The sequence below is a fragment of the Schistocerca nitens genome, chromosome 2 (assembly GCF_023898315.1).
Source record: "Schistocerca nitens isolate TAMUIC-IGC-003100 chromosome 2, iqSchNite1.1, whole genome shotgun sequence".
NCBI classification, from domain to species: Eukaryota; Metazoa; Arthropoda; class Insecta; order Orthoptera; family Acrididae; genus Schistocerca; species Schistocerca nitens.
The window spans coordinates 1,011,742,527-1,011,765,943 of NC_064615.1; the positions used below are offsets into that span (position 1 = coordinate 1,011,742,527).

A 23,417-nucleotide genomic window follows, 5' to 3' on the forward strand; every position below is an offset into this window, starting at 1 on the left:
AACCCTGGAATGCTACTAAGGGTACACCTATGCACCTGTACCCAATGCTTCCAAAACGTGTAGCCAGTGGCCAACAAATAGCACTGTAGTTCTGCACTTCCCGATAGTTTCATGACTTAACAAGTCAGTACGAGTATTACCTTCAGTGAGTCAATAGTGTTTTACCCTTTTCATGTTATTTAATGCTTGGGGCACAGGTACAAACCAGTGTATTGTAATCGGTCTAACAAATATTAGGACTAAGATTCTTTATAACTGCAAGTATGATCTCAAGAATTGTATATTTATACTTATTTTAAACAAAGGAATTATAACAGCGCTACTAATGAAGCTGAAATTATCTATTTTTTCAAGAATGATAGTGGATAATTGAAAATTATCAGTAAATTGACTTTTCATAGGTGAAAGGGAATGACATCTCAAAAACAGACTTTCAACCTTACAAAGCAAGAGGATATTATCGAAATACATCATATACTCTTCAGTTCAGTTTCTGAAGGCCTTTATTTTGAAAGTGATGAAGTCAGTGAAGAGGATTGGGTCATACCAGACATTAAAAAGAGAGGAACCTGAAAATGAAGAAGAACAATCAGATGCTCTTGCATGTCAAATTTGGAGTCCAGTTGTGCCAGTTTCTCTGATCCTGATAAAGATAATCCACCAGCGCATTTTCAGAGTTCTGATTCATTGAAGCTGAATATTGTAAAGGCTACAAATAAACTCTATGGGAAAAATAAATTCAAATGGAGCAGGGATAGAGCAGTTCTTCATCGCTCTCCTGATAGGAATCTTGTCGCGTGCTTACCAGGGAACAAAAACAAAAGAAGATACGTAAAAAGTGCACTGGATGCTTGGCAGCTATGCTTTACAACAGAAAATTTAGATTTGATTAGAGAGTGCACTAACAAAGTTATTGAAGCTCAGAGATCTGAATACAAGAAAAGCAAGGATGATAAAAATTGCAGTGATGGAGCACCTAAAGACAGTAAGCCTTCTTACTCAGAAAACACTGATTATATTGAAATCCAATCTCTTATAGGAATGATCTGCTATGCTGGTGCAATTAAAATGGGAGGTGTCTTTACAAAAGACCTCTTTGACCCAGGCAGTGGAATAGGAATATTTCATGCAGCCTTGCCTTGTAGCATGTTTCACATTCGTAGTTCATTGTCTCAGATTTGATGACAAAGACACTTGAGTGCAGAGAAGACTGAGAGAGAAATTGAATCCTTTTTGGGAAATATTTGCATGCTCCATAAACAAAATGAAATAATTATGCGAACCTTCTGAATACACTATAATAGATGAAAAATTAGTTGTGTTTAGAGTCTGGTCTCAATTTAAAATACGTATTTCTTCCAAGCCAACCAAGTAAGGGATTAAGATAGTGATATGCTGCAATGCAAAAACATTTTATGTGCTTGATGTAGAAGTGTATGTGGGTAAGGGATCTACACCACGTAATATACCTGTGGTTTGATAGTATTGTGAAAATCTCACTTCTTCTTTTCATGGAGCCAACAGAAACGTAACTGTGAACAGTTGGTTTACATCCATAGAAACAGCTCAGAGAATTTGAGACAAGAAAATTAACGTAGTTAGTACAGAAAAAAGAAAAGCGATATAAAAAAGAGATTCCTCCAGCTGTTTCATTGGCCACCTTACCCCGTTACCATACTGCCCCCCAAAACAAAAGAAATAGAATGTTCTTCTACAACCAGCTGTGCGTTAAGAAGGGGATGAACCAAACACAGTAGAACTCTTGGAAATTATTCAGTTTTATAATTCTTCCAAAGGTGGTGTTGACATGCTAGACCAGTTATGTTATTCATATTCTTGTGCTAGGAAAACTTGTTGCTGGTCTCTTTGCCTATTAAACATTGCTGGATACAAATCTATGTTACTGTTGAGGGGGTGCTCTGCAGATGATAAGGAAATATTTCAGAACAGAATATCTTACTTAAAGAGATTAGCTGTAGACATGATGTGACCAAACATGTCAGACATTTGAAAAACCAAATTTAAGAAGAGAAATCCGTCAAACCATCAGTCATACTATGGATCTGCCAAAGGAAGAAGCCTAAGGTGTTCCAGAATCCACAACAGGGCAGTATGTTTTCTGTCCTAGGGCTCGAGACGGGAAATCCAGAGTTAAATGTGCTATTAGTAAAAAGTTTTTTTGTTTGGACCACCAATGAAAATTGTGTGCTTCATGTCTTCAGTTGTGTATTTTTTTCTCTCTGAGCATTTTCCTTTTTTTTCTTAAGTGTGAGTTAAGTGTTTATTATATTATTTTGAAATAAAAAATTTTAAACATTTTAAAAGACCGTTTTTATTTGGTGTACTCCTGTACCCAAGTATAGCAGACCCTTCAATGAAAATAAGTGTAGCATTCCAGGCTTAAACTTATTAACTCTTTTAATTTTTCCATAATATGTGTTCATAAATTTATATTTGCCATTTATTTTGTTTTGCATAAGATATTTGAAGACCTGTTATTTCTACAATTCTTATCAAAATATTGACTTTTCTTGTTGTGATGGTTATGCTTCCAGACAGTACTGAAAGATCATTGGCAAAAGCCAAACACTGAATTTTAAGATTCTTGTTGTTATAGCCCATTTGTTTGTGGTCGTTTACTCCACACTTCATGAATTAGTCTTTGCATTCCTGGATCAAATTTTCAGGGACACAATTAAAATAGGGATAGAAAATCTCATTATCTAACACCTTTTGGCCCCCCAAAAGCTTTAGGTATCTCCTCTAAAAATGTAACTTAAGATTCTGTGGTTGTTACTGTTACTGTTATGTAACTTCTTGTTTTGTCATCCACAACAAACTTTTCCAGTGTTTGAGACATATATGTTCTATCAGTGGAACTGTATGCCTTTTTGAAGTTCACAAACATGATGACATAGAGTATGCATTTTGCTACTTTGTTTTAGATTATGAGCTTAAGTCTCAGGATCTGCTCTGTATCTCATCTCTCTTACAAAATCCACCTTGAAACTTCCTGATCCTATCATCTACCTGCTTCTCTAGCCTATTAAGCAGTGCTTTGGAAAGAACTGTGTATGTGTTGTAGTTGTTGGCGTCAAATTGAAACACACTTTCAATCTTCTGGAATTCATTTCAGCATGTATTCTGCATTATTCATTTTCATGCCCATAATAGATTTTTATCAGCTAGTTTCCACAATTCTGGAATAATTCTATGTTCACCATCTGCTTTGTTGTTTCTTGTGTATCGAATGATTTCATCATATCAGCGGGTGGCTTCGATTCCAGAAACTTCACTTCAGGAGTTCAGGTACGAAGTCTCTCATCTAGTTTGACACAGTTTTGTAGTTTCTCTAAATATTTAGCTAATAATTTGCGGTTTTCTTTGTTTGTTAATTCGAGTTTTCCTTTTTTTACAAAAGCAAAGGTTTTGGGTATTATACCTTTAGAGGGCTGTAGAAGGCTTGAGGTCTTATTTATCTGAAAATAATTTTTGATTCAATGGTGCTGGTCTTTATCATATATATGATTAACTTTTCTTACCACTTTTGCTATTTGTTGTCAAACTCGCTTAAATTTTAAAAACCAATTTTCCTTCTTGTCCAAATATGAGTCTTGCCGTGGCTGCTTTCATTTTATCAGGCCGTCCTCACAATCTTGGTGGTTCCACTGTTAGTGTTTCTTAGGTCTCCTTTTTGAAGTTGTTTCCTCGACAATCTTGATCATCCAGACCTTCATAACTTCCCATATTTGGGCATCTATGTCTTGGAGTTTTAAATGGAGTTCTGTACTTATGATATTCTCTTAATCAACTCTAGCTTTCCTTTTTTTCTCAATGTTTAATTGATTTCACAGGATGAACTTCATCTCGATAAATTTTATATAGCAGTCTGTTTCAATATGTGTCCATTCTTATCCTTCATATTAATACTTTCCTTCTGATTTTTCATGGATGTCATTAAATGCTGTATTTGGAATTCTATGTGGAGTTTATTTGGTGATTTCCAAGTTTTCTGTTTGCAAGGCAATCCCTTGAGAGCTGTACTTCTTGCTGATATTGTTAGGTTCTTCATGTTTCATCATCTTACCTTGTCCTTGTTGTATTTACTGTTTGTACCATTTCTGCGAAAATGATTTTTGATGCATTTCTGCCTACTTTTCTATGAGTCATCAGTTTTCTACAAGTCATTCTAATTTTAGCTGTTAAAGCCTCAACTATCAATTTCAGATGTGCCCAATGAATATCTGATGTAAAATCAAACATCTTTCAGCTGTTTGGGCTACCAGTTTCAGCGATATATTACATCATCTTCGGGGTCCTGCTTGATACAGTGATCACTTCAAACATCGTGTCTGATGATGTTTGACGTGATCACTATATCAAGCAGGGGCCTGGAGATGGCATAATATATTGCTGAAACTGATAGCCCAATAAAATAACTGTTTGTGAATTAGATGGCTGAAAGGCGTTTGATCTGATGTTCAGTATGAACAGCTGAGGCCCCACAGCCACCTTTGAAAATATGGACATACAGAGACTCAATGAGTATCTGTCTTGACCTATGGTTCTGTGTGACTTCTTTCTTTTTTATATCCTTTATTTACCTTTAATTTTCTCAATATTAAGAAAAATGCTGCATCTAAAATTTGGAGATAGAAAATGTTACTCCAGATGTGTGTCAGTCAGTCTTACACATATTTTTTCTCATTAAATAACTGTTAAGTTGGTGGTATTATTCTATAGCACACATTGTTATGTGAATACTTCATAATTGCTGAGTTCCTTGTCAAGATTGAAATATTACTTATCACTTTGTTTTTATGTAATACAATAATCCTCAGCTAATGCATACATCTGGTTCTGTGATATGCTCATTTACAGGTATCTTTTAAAAACTTTTCATCTTGTTATGCACCATAAGTGTTAATTATCCAGAATGAAATTTTCACTCTGCAGTGGAGTGTGGGCAGATATGCAGTTTGGAAGGTAGGAGACAAGGTGTTAGCAGAAGCAAAGCTGTGGGACGTGCATGGGTAACTAATTTGGTGGAGCACTTATGCACAAAAGGCAAAGGTCCTAAGTTCGAGTCTCAGTCCAGCACACAATGTTAATTCTCATCTATATAAATATAAATAATTTCTCTTTTTCTCCGCTTTTGTTTATAAAGGCCTCTAAACCAAATTTAAATGATTATTTTCATCATTGTTGTTGTAACAAATAAAAATATGTTCAGGGATTTGCAGTCAGAATGAGTTTTATTCTTATATAGAAAGTAAAAGAAAATATTTGACCATCACACATATCAAATCTGGTGTAACAAGGAATGTTTTGCACAAATTGATCAAGTTAAGATCCAAAAGAAGCCTGTAAGGTAATCAGACATTCTACTTTTAACTTGGGTCAGGCCTTTCTTTCTATTTCTTCTTAACTTCAAGTTAAGTTTTCTGTAACCTTAAAGAGATTTCTGATAACTTTTTTTCCATAATGTCTGTGTTCATAGGTTCCATACTGTCAACAGAGCAGACCCTGGTATGTGGCGATGTTGCTGCGCGTGCTGCGACTGCTGTCAACCAAGTGTCCAGGATGAGACCACGCTATTAGGCTGCCAACGACCTCAAGATGGCCACCTGTACACTGTTCGCCGCATATCGAGGTATTTATAATGCATTCCCTTAATTGCTTTGCTAAATGCTCCTGATTGCTATAATTTCTTCAGTTACAGTAATGTAATATTATACTCTGTGCAAAGTGAGGTGAATAATGATCAGCTTGTTGAACAGAAAGGTGGCAGCATAGACTCCACAGGCAAAATGTGTGGTGGAAACCACAGTCTACAACAAACAGTTGTGAAACTGTATGGCAATAAGTGCAGCCCTTTGACAGCTAAGCGATGCTAGCATGCCAAGCGGTTAGCATGTAGTAACAGATGTATGGTATGATATAAACTGAGAACTTACTATTTTTGAAGCTATTACTTCCATATTTCTCACTCACTAAATGTGGTAATTATATTTCCAATTTGAGTAGCAAAATGCAGTCAAAGTAGTATCCTGTTAATATCAGCATATAATAATAAAATTTCAGTGAATTGTAATACAGTGGAAGCTTGCATAGCAAACACATTTCATTCCAGAATCTTATTATGGTGTGAAATACTCGTTAAGCAGAACTATTTATCCCATATAAACTAAAGTAAAATCAGTATTGCGTTCCATGCAGAAAAAATATTAAAAGTTTTATCTTATTCATGCCACTTATTCAAAGAAAATTATTCATACAGTATTACGTACTTTATTATTCATGGTACAGAGCCAATTCCTTTTCACTAGGAAGCTATCTACAGTCATTTGAATTTGCTGATGCTTCAACACTTGGTGAAAATGGAACACAGCATTATTGTATAATAAAATTGTAGTGTGCGTAGCCACTGCTTTATTGGGGTAATGGTTTTCATCTGTGATGTAACTGTTTCCCATACTTTCAGCTTTTCTCTTACTTCACCAGAAGGTTGCTGCTTTGTTATTACCGCCTTCTCTTCCTCCTCTGAAGAACTCTTCTCCACAACTTCCTGCTGTGGACCATACTACAACTCCATAAGCTCTTCAGGGGTCATTTCTTCAGTATTTCCACAAGTTCATCAGTATCACTGTTATCAGATTCTAGTCCCATGTCCTTGGCAAAAACACAATCTTGTTCATTACAGGCTCCACAGGTACTGACTCAAATGCCTTAGTCACATTCGGCAACACACTCCGGCCAAAGATTCTTCCAAGCAGAAGAAGACTTGGCATATACTTTCTGAGGCTTGGGCCAATTGTAGTTCATTTCAGTTTTTTGCGGATTTCATCACATTTTAATACATCCAAAACTAGGCACAGTTTTTCCCTGTCATCGCTGGTGCACTGTCTTTAGACACTGAAACTAAAGAATTCCACGACAATCCTATATTTTCAACATTACTTAAAATATCACCTCCGGTTGTAGTGTTCTCCATGGCTACTACATCGAGGAGCTCCTCCCTCACCTGAAGATCTCTATTAACACCTCTAATAAATATGGCAAGCAGCGCTGTTCCAGTGATATCAACACTTTCGTCCAGAGCTAGTGAATACGCCATAAAATCTTTACAGATATTTGCAAGCTGGCTCTGGACGTTGTCTACCATGTCCTGTACGCGACGCATAATGGTCATGTTAGATAATGGCACAATCCAAAACTGTTCAACTTGAGATGGACACAAATGTTCCGCTGCAACTACCAAACATTCTTTTATTAAATCGCCATCAGTGAAGGGGCGCAGGGATTTTGCTAAAAGCAAAGCAATTTTCACTCTCAGAGCTACCTCAGTTGATTTTTCTTCGTCGTCCAGATCTTCTTCGGATAGCTTCCTTTTAAGTTTAATAACTTCCTGTGCACGATCTGGTCCATCACATTTTCCACTTCCGTAGTCTTTCGCGTGGTACGACATATAATGTCGTTGCAAATTAAATTTCCTAAAAGAATTCAGCGTTTTGTGACATACTAAACATTTTGCAACACCATCTTTTTCTGTAAACAGATACGATTCCCCGCAATGGGGGTTGAACTGCGAAAGCATGGTTGGGGTTACACAACGGCGACTTGACATGGTTCTTAACCAGCGAAGTGACTGTTAGAGCTGATCGTAGTACTTTAAACGTTACACAGTCGGCGAGAATTCTATAGGCACGCTGCGGCCCTATTCAAACGTGTGTGCGCATTTGCCCTCTCTCCCCTCCCACCCTACTCCGCGACCTTGCACCTGCTCGCGAGCACATGCCTGAGCAGACGCGAGTACTCGCGCTCAAAACCAGCCAGTTGTTAAGCCCTGATGTAGACTGATCGTATGTGCATCCTAAATCAGCAGTGTTCACACCATGTTTGCATTTTTCAATGATTTTACATTTCATTTCTAAGAACATTTTCTTCCACTTGGGGGCGTCTTCTTGTGGCTTTATCTTTGGAGATATGCCTATGAAGGTTATTAAATTTGCACACTAAAAAGCACTGTGTGAACACAAGTTAAGAAAAATGTGTGATCAGAAGATGCACTAAGATGGTAGCAGAAATGGCGCTAAACCCAGACTGCAATATGTACTAAAGACAGTGTTCATATGCGCTGCTGACAGTGAAAGATGTTCACATTGTTGAACATTTTCCACGCTGCGCATCATCGGTTGGTGACATCACACTAAATCGTTGTCACTCATTATGCGAAACATCGCTCAGTAAGCAAGTCATTTTTTTATGATTTGTTTTGCTCGTTATGTGAATTGCGCATTGCGGGAGGTGCTCGTTAAGCAGGGTTTCAGTGTAGATATGATTCAAAGTAGGAGGGTCATAATCGTATCACTGAAAATACTTTGAGGTGAGAAATGAATTGTTACGTGATGTGTTTAAGTTCAAAGGAACTGATTTCAACTATATCCACATACTTGGCATATACTTTCTGAGGCTTGGGCCAATTGTAGTTCATTTCAGTTTTTTGCGGATTTCAGACACATTTTAATACATCCAAAACTAGGCACAGTTTTTACCTTCCTGGAGATTAGGTGCTACATATAAATGTTGTTTTGGCATTGTCCTTACTTCTGCGCCTTGTGTGTACCTATCATGTTTATCTTTCCCACTTCCCAGGTCCTATAAAAAACTGTATACTTATCTTCAAGGTCCTCTTCCCCAACTGTGACATTTGGTCCTCAATCATGTCCACCAGTGTCGCTTTCTACTTATTTGTGTGTCTACCTGAAATTATAGCCAACACATGCCCCATTACATTTAGCACTAAGTCTGTTCTTCCTCACTTCAGGCTATTGTTGCTGAATCATCAGTTAATTGTATTTTTTGTCCTTAATAAAAATAATAGCAGTCCTTTGCAAATACCAAATCCAGCTGAAGCTCCTACGATTTATAGTGGCTCTCTTAAACTCCTAGAGAAACCATATCAGCATTTGGAATGTGCTTCTGCATTCTATATACACAATACACAAATGTTTCACAGTGTGATTATACATGCCAGCCACTTGTGGACACTGCAGTGATGAAGTTTCAGAGAAACAGTGAGAGTTTCATGACACATCATCCGTGTGCCTCCATAGGTGAGTGGCTAGCATGGCCGACTGCCGTGTGGGGGACCCAGGTCAGGAGAGTGTGTTGCTAATATGTAACAAACTTCTAGTTCAATGAGTTCTAATTCTATTTGGCATTGCAAAAGTAGATGAAGTATGAAATGCCATATTCCAGTTATTGCTCAGGGCTACACAAATCTCAAAACTGGGTCTCAGCATCTCCAAAAGATTACTGTTTCCAATATAGTGTAATTATAATTCAGGTAACTTCTTCAGATTTGTCGTAACAGTTGATCAGTCATTTGGTAGACACAGTTTCAGCCTGCTGGTTTCACTAAACAAAGCATCTTACTGACTACACTCTTTATGGCAGTCAGCGCTCATACTGATATTCTGAGTAACTGATGATGTGTGACTTATTCATCTCATTACAAAAAAACTGTCAAATCATTTGAACTGAGTAGGTTGTAGTTGCAATAACTTACAGAAATGCAGCTGGATACCATCCTCAACAATCACCAATATTTCGACAGGTGAACAGTCCATCATTTTGAAGGCATGCATTTGTGCCTAAAAAATAACAGGATGTTCAACTGTCAAAATATTGGTGTAAATGAAGTTAGCTGACAATGTTCCTATTAGTTATTTGAACATTTAACATACAGGAGGAGGGGGCGGAGGCAGTACAAATGCCACATGCTTATAGCTGGACTGGCAAAATGACACTTGTGCGTCCAGTGCTCATCTAAAAACTTCATGTGTGGTCTTTTACCATACTTCGATAACATAGAATCCAGTCTGCTGATGGCCTGTATTCTCTGCACATTGCAAGTGTCACCAAATATCAGAGCAATTTTTTAGTATAATGTAAATGCACAGATAAAAAATCTACTTACCAAGCGGCAGCGGGGGAACACACACACAAAAGGATTTAACATTTACAAGGTTTGGAGCCATTGGCTCCTTCTTCTGGCAGAAGAGTTGAAGGGCAAAGAAGACGGATGAAGGAAAAGGGCTGGACAGGTTTAGTGGAAGGGGTACAGTTCAGAAAAGTCACCCAGAACTCCGGGTCAGGGGAGACCTACTGTCTTCTGCCAGAAGAAGGAGCTATTGGCTCCTAAAGCTTGTAAACATTAAATCCTTTTTTGTGTGTTCCCCTCCTGCTGCTAGGTGAGTAGATTTTTTATCTGTCCATTACATTATATTATCAATAACTGATAATTTTCATTGTTATATTAGAGCATTTTTTTCTAATTTCAAAAGCCTTCCATTTAATGTATTCTTACATCACTTCCTGGAGGTTGAAGTGTTTAATATATTTCAGAACATTGTGATGCATATGCCATCAGTATATATATTCAAGGGTCAGTCCATGTGATATCAATGAATGGTGTGGTTATTGAGATCTCAAATTTTGATAATTTTTATACACTTGTAATAATAGCTGTTTGCATGAAAAATCCCCAATTAAATGTTTTTTGGGCCTTTCATTTTTGAGTTATTAATTTTTAAAACTTCCAAAATTCTGATTTTTGTTACTTTTATATCTTAAAATTGCTGTGTCTCAAAAACTATATGACTTACAGACCTAAAATTTGTGCCATTATATTCAGTTTCTTACGAGCTTTAAAAGTAGGTGCTAATTGAAAATGTTCATAAAGCTGCTGCATTTTCCCAGATGAGATTACTTCTTAATTTCGAAAAGTTCAAAATCACAATATTTTTTGGTTTTGTAAAAACAGTGTGTTACTTGTTCACTATTTGTTAATATGTGTGCCAAATTTCATGATGGTGTTCCAATGGGAACGTATTAAAATAAATTTTATTTTATGGGTAAACACAACACCTTGTTCATAGTCTAACAATGATGTAGCTGTTATTATTTCATAATATGTTATTTGAGCGCCTCGCAAAGAGAAATTTTTTTCTGATCTTCAGCAAGAAAGATGTTATTGTGATCCACCAAGAATCTTGTAGATTCTAAAATTAAGCATTTTGATTTTCTTTTAAATGATTTAACCTGGTTCTCCCAAGCAACAATGACATAATTGCTGTAACAACACATTCTTCTGCAATATAATCTGAGGCTTTTTGCAGCACTTCATCTGATGGTCTATATGTCCTTCCAGTGGCAGTTGAGAGATTTAATTTACAAAGTGTGAAGTTTTTTATTACAGTCAATTTATCTGACCTTCTTGGTTATGAAAAGGAAAGAGATGGTCCACAATCACGCGTAAATAAAAGATTTACTTCTGCTCTCTCATCCCTGGGTAGCATTGAAGCCTTCCACCATTTGTTGTCATACACTATGTGATCAAAACTATCTGGATACCTGGCTGAAAATGACTTACAAGTTCGTGGTGCCCTCCATTGGTAATGCTGGAATTCAATATGGTGTTGACCCACCCTTAGCCTTGATGACAGCTTCCACTCTCGCAGGCATACGTTCAGTCAGGTGCTGGAGGGTTTCTTGGGGAGTGGCAGCCCATTCTTCATGCAGTGCTGCAATGAGGAGAGGTATCGATGTTGGTCGGTGAGGCCTGGCACAAAGTTGGCGTCCAAAACATCCCAAAGCTGGCCAATACGATTCAGGTCAGGACTCTGTGCAGGCCAGTCCATTATAGGGATGTTATTGTCGTGTAACCACTCCACCACAGGTCGTGTGTTATGAACAGGTGCTAGATCATGTTGAAAGATGCAATCACAATCCCCGAACTGCTCTTCAACAGTGGGTAGCAAGAAGGTGCCTAAAACATCAGTGTAGGCCTGTGCTGTGACAGCGCCATGCAAAACAACAAGGGGTGCAGCCCCCTCCATGAAAAACACAACCACACCATAACACCACCGGCCCAAAATTTTACTATTGGCACTACACTCGCTGGCAGATGATGTTCACCGGGCATTCGCCATACCCACACACTGCAATCAGATCACCACATTATGTACCGTGATTTGACACTCCGCACAACATTTCTCCACTGTTCAGTAGTACATGTTTACACCCCTTACAGCAAGCGAGGCGTCGTTTGGCATTTACCGGCATGATGTGTGGCTTATGAGCAGCCGCTCCACCATGAAATCCAAGTTTTCTCACCTCCTGCCTAACTGTCATAGTGCTTGCAGTGGATTCTGATGCAGTTTGGAATTCCTGCATGATGGTCTGGATACATGTCTGCTTATTACGCATTACGAACCTCTTCAACTGTCTGGCGGTCTCTGTCAGTCAACAGACAAGGTGAGCCTGTATGCTTTTGTGCTGTACGTGTCCCTTCATGTTTACACTTCAGAATCACATCGGAAACAGTGGACCTAGGGATGTTTAGGAGTGTGGAAATCTCGTGTACAGACGTATGACCAAAGTGACACCCAATCACCTGACCACGTTTGAATTCTGTGAGTTCTGTGGAGTGCCCCATTCTGCTCTTTCACGATGTCTAATTGCCAGTAGGTGGCAGCACAATGCACCTAATATGAAAAATGTATGTTCTTTGGGATGTCTGGATATTTTTGATCACATAGTATAGGTACAAGTAACAAATATTGTAATTTGTCCAAAGGATGCAACATCTGGACCCTCTTGAATTTTTTATGAACGTCAAATTCCTTAAAAATCTGAAACAATTCTTGCTTTACCTTTGACTTTTCTCATAGGAATAAGTGCATAATACTTCTGTGTCCCTGTGACTGCAATGGCTTTGTAAAAATTTCATGCCATGCTCCTTTTTTATGCTTCAAGCACATCAGTTGTCACACACAAGTGACTGATGGCATATATGCTTTACCCCACTTAAACAGTTGGAATGAAGTTAATATTTGACCATGTTGTACTTCCACTACTGATTAATATCATCATCATCATCACCATCATCATCATTGTTCTGCCAAAAGGCCGGTTTTCACATGGTAGTTCTCCAGGCTGTCCGGTCTTCTGCCATCCTCTTCAGGTCTGCATAATTTCCTCTTCCCTTTATGTCGTCTATCATCTTGTATCTCCTTCCTCTCAGTCTTCTCCCACAAACCAATCCTTCCAAAGCATCTACTAGCAAGCACTCCCTTCTCAGTGAATGTACCAACCAGTTCTTTTTCCTTTCTCTTACAACCTTCAGCAGACATCTTCTCTCACCAACCCTTTCCAATACTCTTTCATTACTCACTCTTTCCATCCAGCTTATTCTCTCCATTCTCCTCCACATCCACATCTCAAATGCTTCTAACCTTTTTTCATCCTCTCATCTTAGTGTCCATGTTTCTGCCCCATATAGTGCCACACAGCAGACAAAACATTTGCCAAGCCTTTTCCTTAGTCCTTTAGCTATTTTGCCACATAAGAGTCTCCTCTTTCTGTTCAATGCCTCCTTCGCTATGGCAATTCGAGTTTTCACCTCCTGGTGACATCTCAAGTCTTCAGTTATTGTGCTTCCAAGATATTTAAATTCACTTACTTAGCTAATGGTAGATTGTCCTATTTTTATATTGGACAGTCTGCGTCTTGTACTGATGACCATACTCTTTGTTTTTGCTGTGTTTATTTGCATCCCATATCCCACACAAGCTTCATTCACATCTTTGAGTATGTTGTTCACTGTCCACTCACTTTCTGCCACTAATACCATGTCATCAGCAAATCTTATACATTCTATTCTCTTTCCACCAATATATATTCCTCTTTTCCCATCTAAGCTTTTCACAATAATCTCTTCAAGGTATGCGTTAAACAACAGTGGGGAAAGGCAACAACCTTGTCTAACACCTCGTCCAATGCTGCTTCCCTCTGACATTTCATTTCCAATCCTTATCCTTACTTTCTGGTGTAAATATAGATTCTGTATCAGTCGTCTCTCTTTCCAATCTACTCCTTTCCTCTTCAAAATATCCATCAGCTTGTTCCACTGAACTCTGTCAAAAGCCTTTTCTAAATCTATAAAAACAGCAAAGATTTCTCTACCCTTTTCCATATATCTTTCCCCTATAGTTCTTAACAGGCCAATAGCATCTCTTGTTCCTTTTCCTCTTCTAAATCCAAACTGCTCCTCTGCAATCCCTCTATCCAGCTTGCCGTATAACCTTCTATTCAACACTCTCAGCAAGACTTTAGCTGCATGAGAAATTAGACTGATGGTCCTGGCTCTCTTCACATTTTTTAGTGTTTCTCTTTTTCTTTATTGGTATCATAACTGCTGCAACGAAGTCCTCAGGCCATTCCCCTTTGTCATATATATCGTTACAGAGGTAGACTATTTCTTTTCTTGCCTTGTTTCCCAGACTCTTCAACAGTTCTGCTGCCAAATCATCAATTCCACATGCCTTCCTATTCTTCATCTCCTTCAGCGCCTTGTCTACTTCTGCTTCCAAGATGGTAAATCCCTTTCCATCTTCCAGCACATATTGCCCCTCTTCAACCTTAATTTCGCTTCGCATTTAATCTCCCTTATACAGACATTCGATATATTCATGCCATCTGTTCAAAACCTCCTTGGTTCTTCTGATAGAGTACCATCTGCTCTTTCTATTTCCATGTTATTCCTCTTTCTTTTATGTTCAAAAACTATCTCACTAGCCAGTCTATACATCATTTAATACTTTCCCTCTATCTCCATTTTCTCTATTTTGTCACATTTCTGTTTCATCCATTTTTCCCTTGCTTCTTCAGTTTCTCTTCTTAATTCATTATTGTTTCCTGTACCTCTTTTTGCCTTCTTCAGTTTCTACATTTTTCCACTTTCTCTGCTCTTCCATCTTTTTCGGTGTTTTCTGTTATCCATTCTTTCCTGGTAGTTTGGAATACTCTTATTCCTAGTACTTCTTTGGCAGAGTCCGAGTCCTTCCCTCATTTTTATCCATTTGTCATTAACACTTTCATCAACACTACCTCTTTGCCATTTTTCCATCAATCTGTTCTCCAAATCTGATGCGTTTCCTACCTCTTTGAGTCATTCTATGTTTAGTCTTTCCTTTGCTTTACCTCTCCAGACTTTTTTCAACTTCACTTGTATTTCTCCCATCACTAGGTTGTGGTCTGAATTTATATCCGCTCCTGGATAAGCTTTAGCGTTCTTCAAACATTTCCTAAACCTTTTTTGTATCAGGATGTAGTCCAGCTGATATCTTTCCCTATTCAAATTTGATATCCATGTGTAATGTCTCCTTTTGTGGTGTTCAAATAATGTGTTACCCACTGCTAATGAATTTTCCTTACAGAAACTAATTAGTCGTTCATCTCCCTCATTTCTTATTCCTAATCCAAATTTTCGTACTGTATCTTCATCTCTTCCTTCACCCACCACTGCATTCCAGTCCCCCATGATGATAACGCAGGCATTTCTATTTTCTTTCTCAATGAGTTCTTGAATTTTCTCATAATATTCTTCCACTTCCTCATCTCTATGCTGGCTGGTTGGCATATATACCTGTATTAATACCAAATCTTTTGAACTACCCTTCAGTCGTATCATCATCAGTCTCCCATCAATATATTGTACTGTCATTACCTTATTTCTCAACTTTTGCCTTATCAATATTCCTACTCCGTTTTCACCACTCTTGATTTTCCCTGAGTAAAATAGCTTATTATCTCCACTTTCTATCTTCCCATCCTCTCCCCACCTAATTTCACACAAACCAAGGGCATCTAATCTGTTCCTTTTCATCTCCTGTTTTGCATTCTCTAGCTTTCTTGCTTGCAGTAGTTAATATGATTAATATGAGTGTCAAGAAAACCACTTCGACTACTATTCTATGTGCATTTATTAAAATACTAGTTTCATGCTATATGAACACCACTAGGGGACAGTGAGACAAAAATGTACCAGTGTCATGATTTAAAATGCTAAATTTCCCAGTATAAAAATGAAATGCTCATGTTGTAATACAACAAGTACAATATTCCACTTTGTTGGCTGTGCTTGGTATGTGTCATATTCCAACACTTGCCTTTCAACAGTTTATTGGGTGACTAAGCATTTAAAATCATAACACCGGAGTTTTCTGCCTCTTTAACCCATGAGCTCATGTGCTTAAGGAGTTATACATCCCTGACCCTCTTTCCCTCACCAGTGCTTTGCTAATTTTATCTCAGAATCTCATCTCTACCAAAGGGAATTACTGTCAGTAGAAGTGAATGTACACACACACACACACACACACACACACACACACACACACACACACACACACACACACACACACACACACACACACACACATGCCTTCAGTAAATATGTACTACAATGACTGTTGAAAAATATAAAATATAAAATGGAAAATGCGTGCTATCTCCTACATAATTTATGTCAGTTTGCCTATTTAGGATCAAAGAAACGTAACTCCAAAAACAGTGTTTTGAGATAATTCGATTTAAAGGTTTTGTCTAAAAAGCTGTGTACTTTCTAATAGTTTTTCACAAACTTTTCTTTTGTAAATAAAGAGTATACTTCATTAACTGTCGTTTTCTACTAGGTGTTACATATTCTGGTCACTCGGTGAACACTAATGAAATATCTTATGAAATTATGCTCGTAGTTATGTTTGTCCGATCCTTAACTTAATGGCTGCTACTGTATAACAAATGAATGTCAAACAAATAATATGCAGCTTTAAGCAATATTATCATATTAAAGATTACTGCAATTGTGTTAATAATGTCTTGATAAATACAGATTACACAGAATAAGCTATGGGAATGTCTGTCAGTGCCATTCAATGAGTACTACAAGCAAGAGAATAAAAGTCATTATTATTTTCAGTCATTATTATTTAACACTGAACTTAAAAAAATAATTTACTGGTAACAAAAATATTCTTGTTTTTTAATCTTCACATAACATAGGAAAAATCACTTTAACAGAACACAGTGCTCCCTCACACCTGTTTTTCTGTTTGTGGATTATTGTTTCAAAAACAATACACAGACATTTAAACAAACCGAAATTAGTGGTTTACATGAAATAGCTAAGGTGATAAACTAGCAACAATAATAAAGGAGACAAAAGAAAGAAAGAAAGAAAATAAACATGAAGTCTATTCCTGTTATTCTTCCACATTTTCCTCATTTTCTAAATCATTAGCAGCATTGAGTCCTTGATATAATGTATGATACCTATGAGGTGTAATACACTTATTACATAAATCTATTAGATATTTTTTTCTTTTCTTTACTTATGCAGACAGGACTGTCACATGCTGGGCACAGAGTATTGTCTTCAGGTCCTGAATTCTAAGAATTTCTTAGGCCAGGTCTTTTCTTGATGTGCAAAACTTGAAAGTCAGGCTGTTCTTTCCTAAATTGCATCCAAACAATCTTAAGCCATTTCACTGTTTCTCCATTCTCAGCAGTTTTCCTGTTCCAAATTATTTGCTTCTGAAGCTGGTTGAAATCAAAAATTTGAGTGTTATCCATTTATTTCACTCTGTACTTGTTGAAGGTTATTCTTACAATTGCATACCAGCCAATGGGATCAAAAACATCCACATGTTTATTTTTTCTTTCGATGCTTGCATGCACTGAGTTTACTTCCATTTGTAAATGTCCAGGCTCAAAAAAGGATTAGACAGTAGTTGGAATGTCCAGCGTATTCACTGCATGAAAACACATAATGCTCATGTTGGCATTCCTATTCTGGCCCCACATGTATCAGAAACCAAGGTTATCGGTTTTCCTATTTCGTGATTTTTCAAAAAATCCCACAGCCCTGAAACCACTTGTATGGATCCCCTTTTTGCTGTTTTTGTTTTCTCATACATTAAGAAATGTGAGATTGTAGACGGAGAGCCTTCTTTTATACACTCCTGGAAATGGAAAAAAGAACACATTGACACCGGTGTGTCAGACCCACCATACTTGCTCCGGACACTGCGAGAGGGCTGTACAAGCAATGATCACACGCACGGCACAGCGGACACACCAGGAACCGCGGTGTTGGCCGTCGAATGGCGCTAGCTGCGCAGCATTTGTGCACCGCCACCGTCAGTGTCAGCCAGTTTGCCGTGGCATACGGAGCTCCATCGCAGTCTTTAACACTGGTAGCATGCCGCGACAGCGTGGACGTGAACCGTATGTGCAGTTGACGGACTTTGAGCGAGGGCGTATAGTGGGCATGCGGGAGGCCGGGTGGACGTACCACCGAATTGCTCAACACGTGGGGCGTGAGGTCTCCACAGTACATCGATGTTGTCGCCAGTGGTCGGCGGAAGGTGCACGTGCCCGTCGACCTGGGACCGGACCGCAGCGACGCACGGATGCACGCCAAGACCGTAGGATCCTACGCAGTGCCGTAGGGGACCGCACCGCCACTTCCCAGCAAATTAGGGACACTGTTGCTCCTGGGGTATCGGCGAGGACCATTCGCAACCGTCTCCATGAAGCTGGGCTACGGTCCCGCACACCGTTAGGCCGTCTTCCGCTCACGCCCCAACATCGTGCAGCCCACCTCCAGTGGTGTCGTGACAGGCGTGAATGGAGGGACGAATGGAGACGTGTCGTCTTCAGCGATGAGAGTCGCTTCTGCCTTGGTGCCAATGATGGTCGTATGCGTGTTTGGCGCCGTGCAGGTGAGCGCCACAATCAGGACTGCATACGACCGAGGCACACAGGGCCAACACCCGGCATCATGGTGTGGGGAGCGATCTCCTACACTGGCCGTACACCACTGGTGATCATCGAGGGGACACTGAATAGTGCACGGTACATCCAAACTGTCATCGAACCCATCGTTCTACCATTCCTAGACCGGCAAGGGAACTTGCTGTTCCAACAGGACAATGCACGTCCGCATGTATCCCGTGCCACCCAACGTGCTCTCGAAGGTGTAAGTCAACTACCCTGGCCAGCAAGATCTCCGGATCTGTCCCCCATTGAGCATGTTTGGGACTGGATGAAGCGTCGTCTCACGCGGTCTGCACGTCCAGCACGAACGCTGGTCCAACTGAGGCGCCAGGTGGAAATGGCATGGCAAGCCGTTCCACAGGACTACATCCAGCATCTCTACGATCGTCTCCATGGGAGAATAGCAGCCTGCATTGCTGCGAAAGGTGGATATACACTGTACTAGTGCCAACATTGTGCATGCTGTGTTGCCTGTGTCTATGTGCCTGTGGTTCTGTCAGTGTGATCATATGATGTATCTGACCCCAGGAATGTGTCAATAAAGTTTCCTCTTCCTGGGACAATGAATTCACGGTGTTCTTATTTCAATTTCCAGGAGTGTATAATTGCATTCACTTTAGGCAGTAAAGCACAGCTTGTAAGTCAAATTCAGCTAGCAAAGATTCGCCTTTTCTTGCACTTTCTTTCTTAATGTTCTTAAATTCCCTTGTCATTTATTTCCTTTTCAAATGTTCTTCCTGTTCCCTTTTAAAATGTCTGCCTTCCTTTTTTCTCAGCCAAAAGGTGTGAAAACTTTAAACATTTATCACACATATCTTTTCGTGGCCTGTGGAATTTCAGATTAAATTCCTTTGTGAATATCTCCATATACAGCCATAATTTCTGGACTGTCTTTCCTTCCTCATAGCATTGTTCCCAATATAACTCGTACATTATCTTAATACTCATATCGGCAGGTAAATAATCTGCTGTACATTCTTTCATCTTGTAATGAGAAAGAAGGGTAGGAAAACTCTTAATGTGTTTCTTATAGCCTCTGTGTAAAGTTAGTTCACCTCCACGTGGTGCACCCTGAGTAACGCTAAATGAACTAACACAACTGGCGGCAGACCAAACGAAGAATTCCTGCCCCACATCACAGTGAAACAGAACGACAGACAAAGCGCTATACAAGATACATACAACGGTCCTTCTAGGGACCAACTGACTAAGGATCTCGGACCATGCATCCGAATCTGCCATTTCAACATTGAGGGCATAAGCAGAGCAAAATGTCAAGTATTGCAGAGAATTTTACATGATAACGACATTGACCTAATAGCCATTCAGGAAACTCATGCTGAAAATAGAGCCCAACTTGAAGCTAGAGGAAGGATACTGGGACATGATCTACTTGGAGCCACGTATAACAGACACTATGGTGCTGCGACATATGTGCATGGGGACATAGAGGACGCCTTTCTAGTTGAAGTCTCCATTGCAAATGATATCCATGAAGTTGTCATCAAAATAGGAGAAGTTACAGTAACTAACATCTATAAACCTCCTGCTACTACATGGCCGGCTGAAGGGATAAAGATCCACCCACACCCAAGCGTATACGTTGGGGACTATAATAGTCACCACAAAATGTGGAAATACAGTACGAATGACATCAATGGAGACATGCTAGTCGATTGGTCCGAGGAACAAAATACATATCTGGTCTTTGATGCCAAGGACCGAGGGACATTCAGATCAGCTGCATGGAATTGCGACTATAACCTGGATCTATGCTTTGTTTTGAGGGATACAAGTGATAAACCACTGACAGCCTCTAGAAGGGTCCTGATGGACTTCCCTCATAGCCAACACTGCCCTATGCTTATTAACATCGGTATATCCATCCCGATAATAAGGTCTTACCCTCGATCAAGGTGGAATTTTACAAAAGCTGACTGGACAAAATTCTCCGAACAACTTGATTATACCTTGAGCTGGATCCCTCCAACCAGCAAGAGCTATGAGAGGTTTGTGGGAGTGGTCATTAGCTCTGCGAAAACAGCGATCCCAAGAGGGTACCGCAAAAAATATATTCCCAGTTGGACTGGGATATGCAATGACCTGTATGCGGAGTTCCTCAAGAATGGGGAGTGGGAAATAGCAGATGAACTATTACATAACATCGACTTTATTAGACGGCAAAAATGGGAGAATACTGTTGGAAATCTAGACTTTTCAAAGTCGAGCCGACAAGACTGGTCCCTACTGCATAAACTTGGAAGCGCAAATCCACCTGAACATAGAAAGGACGAAATATCTCCCAACAAGGTTGCATCCAGCATAGTCTCTGTGTCTAGAGCCCCACGAGATAGTAAGCACACAACAAAAGTGAAGAAGGACTTAAAAACATTAAAAAGGACCCTGCAATGGACTCAGAATATTCATCAGATATTCGTATCGAGGAGGTTACCAATGCCCTGAAGAAGGTTAAACCAGGCAAAGCTCCGGGTTTTGATGGTATCCACCCTGAGTTCCTCATACATGTCGGAGCCTACACAAAACAATGGCTGGCTAAGTTCTTTACGGGCATTCTCCAAGTGGGTAACATTCCTCCCTCACTTAAACGAGCAAAGATAATCGCAGTCCTGAAACCTGGTAAACCAGGCGATAGACCAGACAGTTACCGTCCCATTGCCCTTCTCAGTATGGTCTATAAATTACTAGAAAAGACTGCTCCTCAACAGAATAGGCCAAACTATACTCAAAAAAAATCCCTATCGAACAAGCAGGATTCTGTCCCTATCACTGCTGTACAGATCAAGTCCTATCACTGACAACATATATAGAGGTGGGGTTGCAGAAGAAACATAAAGTAGCTGTAGCATTCATAGACCTAACAGCAGCCTATGATACAGTTTGGATACAGGGACTCGTGTACAAATTAATCTGTGCCGTCCCCTGCAAGAAGATAACCAACCTCATTGACAACATGTTGTCCAGTAGAACCTTCCAAGTAATATTGGGGAATGAGAGAAGTAAACAAATGAAACTCAGTAATGGACTCCCACAAGGCTCTGTCCTTGCACCCATTCTTTTCACCCTTTACATCGCTGACATGCCTGCAACCAGAGCGCGCAAATTTGGTTATGCTGACGACTGGGCTTCGGCAGCAACCCACAGAAATATAGAAACTGCCGAAGATATCCTTACGAGTGACCTAGGGATTCTCAGTGAGTACTTGAGAAAATGGAGGCTACAACCTAGTGCTACAAAGACAGAAGTATCTGCCTTCCATTTGAACAACAAAATGGCCAACAGAGAACTACATGTATATCTAGACGGGAAAATACTAAATCACAACAAACACCCAAAGTACCTTGGCGTTACCTTAGATAGGACCCTAACATTCAAAGAACACCTGACGAAAACTGCAGCGAAACTTAAAACACGCAACAACATATTGCAGAAGCTCTGTGGCACCACTTGGGGCTCCACAGCATCTACCTTAAGAACATCCAGACTTGGCTTGGTGTATCCAGTGGCAGAATACTGTGCCCCAGTGTGGCTCAACAGCAAACACACACACATGGTAGATAGCCAACTTAATGTGACAATGCATATTATATCAGGCACAATCAGGCCAACTCCTACAGTGTGGTTGCCCGTTCTCAGTAACATAGCCCCTTCTAACCTGCGCCGAGAACACGCTCTGGTTAGAGAATTTCAAAAAATCATGACCAACCCTCAATTACAAATCCTGGAAGATACTCATGACATCCAAGGAAACCGACTCCGGTCTAGGCATCCTCCACTAAAGACCGCACAGTTGCTGCACCAAACCAACTTTAAAATAAATGAGCGATGGAAAGAGGAATGGGAGAGCAAAACAGCGGTAAACTGCCACAGTATGCCATGCATCTTTAGTAAACCAAAAGGATTTGATTGCCCTCGCAAAGTTTGCAGCTCTTAATCACATCAGAACCAACTGTGGAATATGCGCCGACTCCTTACACAGATGGGGTAAACTTCCTTCGGCCACTTGCGACTGTGACGCTGAGAGACAGACGGTGAAACACATCATGCAGGAATGCCCACTAAGGGCATATGAGGGTGACCCACAGGATTTCCTAAAGGCGACCCGAGAGGCAATAGACTATATATTATCTAAGCTGGACATTTGTTTGTGATTGCTCTTCTGTGATGTGTAAATTTACAATTGGTGGTGTCCTTATATACGAATTGTTATTTATTGTTCTGTTTATACATATGTGACTTTTTCCTTTGTAAATCATGTTGTTTCTGTAATTTTTACTGTGATGTTGTGAGCCATACGCTAAATAAATAAATAAATATAGCCTCTTTACTTTCTTCTGGTCTCTTTATACCTGGCTCATGAAATCCTCTTCACTCTTTCTTAATTACATGATGTGCATCTCTTTTTTTAATAGTATTTCCTACAAAGGTTTTGGAAATGTTAAATGTCTTGAGAAAAAACTGCATACACACTTGAATCTTATCAGATCCCTTTATTAGATAGAATTTCTTGTTCCTCTTCCTTCATGAGTTATCCAGTTTTGTCCTCACACTTTGTTTCTCTTCATCTTCCACTAGCTTATTTAGGTGCTGCCTTCATACTCAACTGAGCCAAGATCCCAGTAGGCTCTATGGATATTTTGTCTGTCTTCCTCAGTAAAGTTACTGCTGCACTGTCGACATTTAGAGCAATCTTTTGGCTTCATATTTTGCAG

At 39.5% G+C, this 23,417-nt stretch overlaps 1 protein-coding gene across 2 annotated transcripts in view; it reads left to right on the plus strand.

The window, feature by feature from the left end:
- Positions 1-23,417, plus strand: part of LOC126234769 (synaptotagmin-15-like) — a 251,876-nt gene that overhangs the window by 169,676 nt on the left and 58,783 nt on the right. The window contains exon 2 of one of the 2 annotated variants that reach the window (XM_049943519.1): positions 5,519-5,653. In XM_049943519.1, the coding sequence (XP_049799476.1) occupies positions 5,532-5,653 (122 nt within the window). In that variant the 5' untranslated portion in view covers positions 5,519-5,531. Of the gene's footprint in view, positions 1-5,500; positions 5,654-23,417 lie in introns of both variants that reach the window. The other variant, XM_049943517.1, reaches the window with a different exon arrangement.